This window comes from Varanus komodoensis, unplaced genomic scaffold, assembly GCF_004798865.1.
Source record: "Varanus komodoensis strain SLA01 unplaced genomic scaffold, ASM479886v1 scaffold29_3, whole genome shotgun sequence".
Lineage (NCBI taxonomy): Eukaryota > Metazoa > Chordata > Lepidosauria > Squamata > Varanidae > Varanus > Varanus komodoensis.
This window is the reverse complement of record NW_025335760.1, coordinates 356,983-367,364: the sequence shown is the minus strand read 5'-3', so window position 1 is coordinate 367,364 and position 10,382 is coordinate 356,983. Positions and strand designations below refer to the sequence as shown.

The following is a 10,382-nucleotide window of genomic DNA, read 5'->3' as shown; positions in this document are numbered from 1 at the left end:
CCGGGATCTCCGGGGCTTCGGCGGCCGCGTGGGAGCTGCGCCCCTTCGCCGTCCCGGGAGGCCGCTGCCCTCGCGCCCCGCGCCGCCCGTGGGCGGATGGCGCTGCGCCGCCCCGGCCCCTGCGCCCCGAAACGGAGCGCCCCCATCCCGCTGGAGGCAGGAGCGGACCGGCCGCTGCGCCCGGGCGCCACCGCGTGGAGCTGCCGCGTACCCTGCTTGCACAGACACATGGGCTATCTTGTAAATAAAATCCGGATCCTGGCTTGGAAATAGACCCCACCGGAAGGCCTTGAATTGCTCGGGCGGTGAGGGGGGCTGTCCGCGCCAAGATCTCCCGCCAGACTGGGTCTCGACGGGGGCGGCGGCGGCGGGGGGTGAACCTCCCTTGAACACAAATGGGGCGAAGATGTTGCCCCCCTTGCTTGTTCTTGCATTCCTGAAAGTGGGTGCGGTGCAGCCGCTCTCGATCACGACGCTGGCACGGAGGGGGAAGGCTTTGAAGATCGCGGGGTGCTCTCCAGAGTAGGGGGGCCGCTAGGCACACATTCCAGTACAGGCCGTTGGCCCCAGCAGGGCTTGGCACCGAGGGGGTGAACCCCCTGCATGTTCCTGGGTTAATCCAGAGGGCTGCTAGGGTGCACCCGGAGGACGTGAAGGAACTCAACGAGAGAACTGGGCCTTGCAGCACCAGCGGCACCCACGGCATTAGTGGGCATGGGCTGCCCAGGAGGAGCGTCGGCAGCTGGAAGGCCGGGCCAGGTGTTGGCCTGCTTGGCGCGTCCTGCGAAGCGAGGAGCCGGTCTCTCGGCTCCTGGTAGAGATGTCTTCCTGCTAACTAGCCAAGGCACGGGGCCCCTCTTCCTTGGCAGCCGTTCCAGAGTTCAGGGGATGGGGCTTGAGGTGCCACCTGGCCCACCTGGCTTGAGCAGAGTGCCAGGAACTGACTGGGAAGGCCGGGGTGGCGCGCGGGGGCCTTGCGGATGTCGTGGCCCCCAGCTCTACACGGAACCTCATCCCTGTGCTGTCTGGAGCTGGCAAGGGCTTGAGCCCCAAAACAGCGGATGGTTTGCAGGGTAAGCTATATGAGGAGAGGCTGAGGGCGCTGGTCTTTTCAGCTTGAGAGGAGGAGACTCTGAGGGGACCTGCTAGCGACATGCAGGTACGCGAGGGGGTGCCACGCAGAGGTGGGTCCTGACCATTTTTCCCCTGCAGTGGAGGGCAGGATGCGTTCCAACGGAGCTAAGCTCAGGGAACCAAGATTTAGGGTGGATGCCGGGAAGTACTTCCTGGCAGTTATTATTATTCCCCGAGGGTGTGGAATGGGCTTCCACAGGAGGTGGTTGAGGCCCCACCGGTGTGGGTGTTCAAGGACAGGCTGGACGTGCACATGGTGGGCATGTCATGAGTGGAGCCGGCTGGTGCTGGGGTCAGACTAGATGGCCCGGGAGGCCCCTCTGACTCGCTCTGTTTCTATGCCCATTGACCACCCCAGGGTAGGGTGCTTAGGAACCCTTATCTGATCCCCTTGAAGAGGAAATAAAAAGCAATCAAAAACTAGGTGCAGAGCGGGGCTAGCTTGGCCCCTGCAAGGCATCTCTGCTGAGAGGACTTTTGGCCCTCGCACACGTGGGAGGGCTCGGTGTCTCCTCGCTCTCCAGCCCCCATTACCACGAAACTGCTCAGTCCCAGCCAGGTTTGGTTCTGTGTCACTTGTCGGCACTGAATACGCACGTCTATTTCAGCTGAAATCGTTCTAGGAAGTTCCACAAAAGCCGTTCGCCTGTTCTGTTTATCGGGGTTTCTATCGATGACTCTTGTAAACTTGCCGCCGCCGCCTCTGATTCAGCCGGCTCACGCACTTTTCCTGTCGCGCACACTGCTATTTTCGGATGCAGCTTGTTCCCGGAACCGTGGAAATGCCCTGGGCTTGAACCAGGCGAGCAGCCGCATGGGCAGCATGGCTACCAGGCTGGCCCCAAGCTAGCCAAAGGGACGGCCTCCAAGGGGGAGCAGGCGTGTCGGGGGCCCGGGGATGCCTCTCCTCCTGCCGAAGCTCATGGCAGCTTCCGGGAGGGCCACACTTTCCCCCTCTGAAAAATGGGGGGAAGGAAGGCCTGCCTTGCAGGGCTGTTAGGAAGCCTTCTGCAGTGCTGCCTTCCGGTGTCCTGAGTCCCGCTGCAGTTGAAGCCAAGGCTCGGTGACTAAATCTGAATTTCCCCCGAAGGACTCCTCCTTTCCCGGGCCCAGCCTGTTCACGCATGCTCACGGTATTTGCATCCTGGTCCCCGATGGGCCAAAAGGAGTCCCTGCCTGGAGGCTGACAGACTAAAAAGACATGGCACACAAGGAAAAGGCACGGGGAGGGAAGGGGGGGAAATGAAGTGGGCTCTCGGCAAGGCTGATGGGGGGCACCAGCTCGGGGAACAGTGACAGGTGAGTGCTGGCTGGTGCCCCTTACTGGGACTCCGCCACGCAAAAGAGCAATGACGTTTGTGCCACTTGCACACCCACACACCTGACTCCGGGGGTGGAAATGGCTCCGCTGTGGCTGCATGGCGCCCGGCCTGCTGGGGATGTCGCTCGCTGTGCCGCTCAGAAGGCTGCTTCCAGCATGCAGCCCGTGACGTGTGGGGGAGCTCGCCGAAATTGCCCCTCGGTGACGGGAGGTGGGGCGGCACAGGAAGGCCGCAGAAGGCGGTCTTGCTCCTGGGCTGGTGCTGAGCCCGCGGCGGCTGCCGGTTCCCTCAGCAGACGCGAGGCAGGGAGGGTCCACCGGTGGAGCAGGAGGCTGACAGGATGTGCCTCCAGAGCCCCGGGGCCAGTCCTTTGCCCCCAGAGGCAAAACCAACCAGCTGCGGTCCCCCTCCGCACGGTAAGGATCTGGCGAGAGGGGTTTGCCCAGGTGGATGCTTTTCTTTTTTTAAAAAAATGTGCGCTGCCTTTGTGCTTATTGTGAAGGCAAGATCATGTTTGCCCGGAAGACAGTACAGCAATTCGTTCCAGAGGTTAGATACCTTTGAATGCAGTAGCTGGCCACATAAACCTGGTTACAAAACCAGGACTGTACTGATCCCTTGGACTACAGCTCCCATCATCCTCGGCTGGCTGTGATAGAAAAAGAAAGGTCCTCCTTTTTATATCTGTTGGCAATATTGCTATATGCCTGACTTCAATGCATCTGTAAGGAATCTTGGCTTCTTACCGGTCTGTGAACATTAAATGTTCATCTCTGCCGGGCAGCACACGGGGGTTGGGAGCGAGGACACAATCCGGGATCGTGGCTGATGCGCTGAGGCATTTTCCACTGAGGCCCTGCACGGAATCGTGGCCTTTTAACTTGCTGCAGTGGCTGGCAGGGGAAAAGGAATTTGATCTGCCCCTGCTTGAACTAATCATTTGCAGCATTTAGGAAAACGGAGCCAGCTTCTGCGCCCTCCGCACCTGATTCGCGCTTTCCCATTTGGGAATTCTTCAGGCGGGTAGATGGGCCACTGATGAGCAAAACTGGAAGGCGAAAAGGAGGCACTAATTGGCGTGACATTTGTGGAGGCTGCTCTGTATGCACAGAGCGGAAACGTGGAAATGATGGCTACAATTTCAGTAGGAAAGCCGTGTGCCTCTGCCTTGTGGGCAAGATGTTGGCCAGGGGCGGCACCCGCAGTGCCTGGCATGGGCATGTGCCGTGTCCTGGAGGGGCGGCAGGGTGACGGCCACCACCCCAGCGCCGCCTCCTCACTCGCAGTCGCCCACGTGCAAGCGTCTCGCGTCACGCGAAAAAGCTACCTGGTAAATATGCAAAGAGGCAGGTGCTCTGGGAGGTGCTGGGGCTTCGTCTGCTTGTCTAGAATGGATACAGCTGCCAAGAATGGAGTTAGTGAAGGGGGGGGCAGGTTTAGGGCAGGGGCCTGGAAGAGTCTGGTGTAAGAGCTCAGGAACGTCTGATCCTGGGCACGGTCAAACTAGCAGCGATTGCGCAGGAGGAAGGCGGTGCAGGCTGTGCCCGGATCCACAAAGGCACGGCTCTGCTTTTTCAGCCGCTCTGCAGCAAGGCTGGGGCTCGGATGGCCCTCTCTTGCCCAGAAAGGCCTCGCCGAAACCGGTGCACAGGCTGTGCAATCGGGAAAGCCGGACACCACGGTCTGCCGTGTATTTGCCCGGGCTGGTGCTGGAGACGAGCCTGATCGGCCGAAAGACTCGCTCCATGCGTCTCCACTGCCACCTGCTTCTTCGCCGCTCTTGGTCCTGGCCGGGGCCCAGTCTCTCCGTTGGGCAGTCCAGTGCCCTGGACCCGACATGCTTCCGAGCCCCAAAGCAAGGGTGTGGAGCCTCTTTCAGCTCTCCCCATCTGCAGGCTCCCTCGGGGGCCCGTGCCGGGGTGGGCTGGGCCAGAGAGGAAAAGTCCTGGGCCGAAAGTGCCATATTTTCACGGAGAGCTCTCACTGCTGAAGTCAGAAGCTGAAAAGGTGCCGTAACTGAGCTTCTCTGAGACAGAAGCCTGTATGAACCTGCTCTGGGCCCCTGCTTTCCGATCGGCACAGCGCGGACAGGTGGCCTTCTATGATATCGACAGGTATAGGAGGGGCAGCTAAGGGAAACGAGCGTTGCCTGGACCTGGCCAGAGACTGCTTCCACAGGCCTCGTCCAAGGCTGGCTTTGGGGGCCTCGTTTGAGCCAGAGGGACCCTGAGGAAGAGGTTCCAGGGAGTCTGCTTCTGACTCACCTTCTATATTCATGATATCCAGGGAAAAATTGGGTTTTTTTAGTTTTCTGGCACTGGCAAAAGTGTCAACAGCGATGTTAGGAGAGGGGGAGGACTTCGATTCATGATAAGGCACTGGCAAGTTTAGAAATGTCATAGTTCAAAACATATGGAAACAGGTGTGGGAACTGGCAAAATGCACTGGTGTCTCACAGCCTCGCCCCAAACACTGAGCTCTGCTTTCATTCGAGGGTCCAAGGGTCTTTTCCCACCCCCTACATGAGTCTGTGCACTCAGACAGACCCTCCGCTAGCGAATACGGCAAGTCAATTCTGTTTTTTTCCTATTCTGCCGTAAATGTGAGAGGTGTGTGCGTATTACTCCTTTTTTCTAATAAAGGGATTCTATTTTAAACCGCAGTTCCTCGGCTGCACGTCGGCATCAAGAAAGCTACTTCTCCTTTCCCATGCCACATTTTAGAAGGCAGAAAATTGGAATTGGTCATAGTGTGAAGCTGGAGGTTTTGGGGGAGATTCTCCAGTTATTTCGGTTCCTCTGCACCACAGCCAGGTCTAATTCTTTCCACCTTTCAGAGTAGAAACACAGAAGCAGAGTGAGTCAGAAGGGGCCTCCTGGTTCATCTAGTCTGACCCCCAGTTCTGCTCATGACATGCCTACCATGTGCATGTCTAGCCTGTCCTTGAACACCCTCATCGTTGGGGCCTCAACCGCCTCCCGTGGAAGCCCATACCACGCCCTGGGGGGCCTAACCGGCAGGAAGTACTTCCTGGCATCCATCCTAGATCTTGGTTCCCTGAGCTTGGCTCTGTTGGAATGCATCCTGCCCTCCACTGCAGGGGAAAAATGGTCAGGACCCACCTCTGCGTGGCACCCCCTCGCGTACCTGCATGTCGCTGGCAGGTCCCCTTGGAGTCTCCTCCTCTCAAGCTGAAAAGACCAGCGCCCTCAGCCTCTCCTCATGCGGCTTCCCCTCCAAACCAGCCACCGTCCCAGCGGCCCTTCGCTGCACTGATTCCAACCTTGCTACATCCCTCTTGCAATGAGGTGCCCAGAACTGGACTCAACACTCCAGTTGCAGGAGCACCAGAGTCTCATCAAGTGGCGGTGGTCCCTCTCTTGACGAGAAGCCACGCTTCTGGCTCTGCCTCCCAAGTGGTGTTCGCCCGCTTGGTCGCCACGTCACACTGCTGGCTCACGTTTAGTAGAGGGGAAGCGGGGCCTGTGCAGTCCAGGGATCCTCTCACTGCCCCGGAAGGGGAGCCCCCCACCTCAGGTGAAGCAGAGCTGAGGCCCCCAGCAGAACCCGACATGCCGTGTGCCTTTGTGGTGCCCCTCACAGGCGCTCGGATGCGTGCTGGTGCTCCGTCTGTCTCGTCCTGCAGTGGTTCCACCCGTCAGACTTCTCCTTCCAGGCTCGCCTGATGCCTGCAACACCGCAAATGGATCCTCCTGCCCAGGCGCTCCGTCGGCATCCCGCTGCGGCGTGGACTTCCAGTCCGGCAGGACCCCCGTGCTCTGCCTTTCCGGCGCCATTTTCCTGCTTGGCTTGGCCACCAATGGGCTGATGCTGAGGCCGCTGCTGCAGCAGGTGCACCTCGGGAACGTGCTGGCCATCTACCTGCTGAGCCTGGGGGTCGCCGACATCCTCTGCCTCTCCCCCTGGCCTCTCTGGATGGTGTGTGTGTCCCACAACCACCAGTGGCCCCTGGGCGGCCCAGCGTGCCACGGGGCCGGCTTCCTCTTCCACTCCAACATACGTGTCAGCATCGTGGTGCTGTGCGCTGTCTCGCTGGAGCACTACCTGGCCGTGGCGCACCCCCTCCGCTCCCTGGGCTCGCGCAGCCGCTTCTCCGCCACCGTGGCCTGCGCGTCCGTGGCCCTCCCGGTCTTCCTGTCCCACCTGGCCACCTCGTCCCGCGCAGGTGGCCTGCAGGGCGCTTCCTGCTACGACAGCTACCCGCTGCAGCCGGGAGTGGCCACCTTCAACTACCTCCGGGTGGCCACCGGCTTGGCTCCTCCTCTTCTCATCCTGGGCATCTCTTACCTGAAGGTCGCCCGGAGCGTGCAGGCCAGTGAGACGCCGCTGGGCTGCCGGAAGGCCAAGGTGCGGCACCTGTCCCTGGGCGTCACGGCCATCCTCCTGCTCTGCTCCGCCCCCTGCCACGTCCTGCTGCTGGCGCGGAGCCTGGCCTTCTCCCGCTCGGACTGCCGCTCGCTCTGCGCCTGGGAGCGGCGCCTCCAGCTCCCCTTCTCTCTCTCCTGGCCCTGTCCAGCCTGAGCAGTGCTCTGGACCCCGTGCTCTACACCCTGCTGAGCCCTGGGGCCAAGGCGGACCTCAGGAGAGCCTTTGCCTGGAGGGCCCGGGCCGGCGGGGCACAGGACTTGGTGGCTCTCTGACCGGCTCTTGGTGGCCAGCTGCCCGCCTGCTGTGCCCCGTGCCATGCGCAGTTCTGCAAGGAAGATGCTCATTGTGGCGCTCCAGGCATTTCCACCTGGGCCAGGAGCAGCTTTTCGGGAAGCAAATGGGTCTCATTTGCCCCACCTGTGCTGCCGGGGGTCAAACCAGGAACTGTGCAGTGCAAAACAGGGGTCTCTCTCAGAGCTCTGCCCCACAGCAAGGTGGGTCCTTCGTTGATGGCAGCACTGCTGGTCAGGTTGGCAGGGGGTGCCCGTCCTCCGGAGACCTTCTGGAGTTCTGTCCCAAGCAGCCACGCAGCTACTCTTGAGTAGAGGGAGGGAGTGGGCTGTGCCTGCAGCAGCAGCGACACACAAGCAGTTGCATGTTTAATGGGAAAAGCTGGAAGATGGTGGGACCTGGAGGGCGCGAGGTTGGGGAAAGCCGGTTTAAAGGCGTGCAAGTGCGCATGGGACACGTGTGAGGGGGGGTCGTGTGTGCCTCTCGGACGGATAAACGCGTTTGCATCGCCAACACCCCCTGGTAGGCTTTATGTGAGACATTTTGAGTCCCGGAGCTTGAAATTTCAGGCCCACACCGTCATCGGTCCTTAGAATCTGCGCTGGTCACACCAGCGACGACAATTCAATTCAATTCGGCTGACAGGTGCGGCCCACGGCGCCCTGCAGATCCCCCCCCCCCCCCCGTGACCAGGGGAGGGTGAGAAGAGACAGGTATTTTTCCGCACCACCCCCGGGGGGCATGGCTGGCCTGGCCTTCCCCCAGCGCCCCCCAGCGCCCCCCAGGCCAGCGCTGCTCCTTCCTCCTTGCAAGCGCTGGGAGCCGGCCCCTCCCTCCATCGCCATGGCTACCACCCCCTCCATCGCCATGGCTACGTTGCTCGCACTATTATTATCACAACCATTTATAAACCATTGTTGCTACCCTGCCTCGTCCCTGACACTTCCGCCAGCCCCTTTCGCACGCCCGCTGGACCGTTGCCACACTGCCACAAACGCTCGGTGCGGTTGGTCCTGCCCTCGCAATTCTATCCCCCCACCTGTGCGAAGCCAGATCAGTGACTGAAAGCAGCCCCCCAGGTCTGTCGTGAGGGCGGGACTGAGCCACCCTCGCGCAGGGTGGCTTGCCCTAAGAGACGCCCCGAAACAGCGGCTCCGTCGCACAGGGGCCCCGGATCTCGGCCCAGCTTGTGTGAAGCCGTTCAGCGGAGGAGTCCAGATGTAACGAGAGGCTGCAGCCGTGGGGAAAACGGAGAAGCGGTGCTTTGTGCGGGGGGGGGGGGGGCTTCAAGATTTCAAGATGGAAGTTTCCTAGTGCGACCATTCCACAGACAAAGGCCCTTCCCTTGGGCTTTCCCCCTCAAGGGCTCTTTGGACTGATCCAACCATCACCCCAGCTCATGCTCAGAATTTCCGGGTGCTTCCAGATGATTCGACGTCTTCCATGCACAGCCCGTCTATGTTCTCCTGCCTGGTTTCTCACTGCAGAAAATCTGCTGAGCGAAGGGGCCCGGATCGCCACACGGCGCCTCCTCATCCGTAGCGCCAGGAGCCCTCCGTCTGGAAACGGGCTGCGTGGTGGGAAGAAGCGACCGAAGAGGAAGGCAGCTGTCCGTGTCCAGATGAAAGTCACGAATGGGGCACAACGCGACCACAACAACTTTGCCTGGGAGCCGCCTGGGTGTGTCTCCCCTTCGTCCGCCTGAGTCTCTCTCTTGCCAGAGTCGGCACGCTGCACGGAGCGGCGTTCCTGCCCCCCATCTGTGCCAGGATAGGAAAAATGGGGCAGACTGAGGCGATGCCTTTCCGGCCTGGGAGAGTTGGTCCGCTGAGGAATCCCTGGTGGAGACGCAGTGACTCCGTTGCATCTCTGCAACCTCTGATTTCAACCTTTTAGGATAGGTGTGGGGGGGGGGGGGCTGCGAAAAAGCCAGGAAGACCCCGAAAAGCTCCTGGCGGGGGGAAGGAGGCAGGGCCTGGGGAAGGCAGTGCAGTGCCCCCGGAACGGCCCGGTTTGCCCCATAGTCATGAGGCCGCTTCACCGCCCATATAGGAATCCCAGTTTCTGGACACAAGCGTTGGCCGTTTGCTGGAGTAGCCGTTTTTGACAGCTACCCTATCAGAAGGACTAACTTTCTTCTGCTGGCTGCAAGTTTGGACAGCAGAGAGAGCGAAGATACAGAGTAATATAAACCCATCTCATTTAAATTCAAAACATTCTGTGCTCATATTTTTACCATTAACCTTTCCAAAATGTACGGGGCTAATCTGTGTTTTTTGCTGCAAACGCAAAAAACCCAAGAAACTCTTCTTGCCCACATTTTCAGAGTCATTGCTGCCGCCGCTACCGCATGACAATTAGCTCTGTAGTGCAGCTCGGTCTTCCTCAAGAGCTTTGGAAATTGGGAATCTGTTATGTGGGAGTCTTAGCGCTTCCCTCTGGCAGCCTGGATTGGGGTGCCTGGACCCCAAAGGCCGCCTGCCAGCCACGGCCATCACAAGCCTGCGTAGTGGCGCAAATGTTGACATTCACGTTCTGGACCCTGCTGGGGTTGCTCCTGCCGAGGGATTCATCAGAAAAGGAGATCTGTTGTTAATATCTCCGCCAATAATTTCGTGGCACAGAAAGAAATGCCTTGGTAGGGGTGTCCGTGTGTTAGGGACCCAGGATACCCTGTTCCTCCAGGGTATAGGGTGGGGCATTCTCTCTCCCTCACTGCGCTCCCGTCCTTGTGCCAGGCTTCCCCAGTTGGGTGTCACCAGAGAAGGTGGGAGGAAAGGACACGGGTCTAACGTGGGGCTGCTTACGGCCTCAGGAAACCTCCTTGAGCAAAGGAGCCACCCGCCTGCCCTTTGCAGCTGTCCTGTTCCCAAAGGACGGGAAAGATGCTCTTTCCGACTACGCCAGATTCCAGCAGAGACGGCAACCTGCAGTCCGTCAGAGGGTTTGGGCTGTAGTTCCCATCATCCATAGCTGGCATTGCCAAAGGTGTGGAATGATGGGAGTCGTAGGCTAAAACCTCTGGAGAACGTCACGTTGCCTGCATCCGCTGAGACAGCTAGACGCAGACTCATGGGGCGGACAAGCACTCAAATGCAGGCGGATTCCACAAAAACTCAAGCCATTCTGAATGTATTTGCCTTTCAAGGGCCGCAAGACAGCTTAAAATTGGTTTTTAGATAGATGTCTCTCTCTGTGTTGCATGTTTGCATGTTTATAGTTTTTAGAATGGATTTTAAGCCTTTA

At 59.6% G+C, this 10,382-nt stretch overlaps 1 protein-coding gene across 1 annotated transcript; it reads left to right on the top strand.

The window, feature by feature from the left end:
* Positions 1–96: 96 nt before the first annotated feature.
* Positions 97–7,117, top strand: LOC123026136 (probable G-protein coupled receptor 132). Its single transcript, XM_044435431.1, is given in 3 exon segments — positions 97–207; positions 6,060–6,978; positions 6,981–7,117. Coding segments are annotated over 3 exon segments (1,167 nt in total).
* Positions 7,118–10,382: the final 3,265 nt, after the last annotated feature.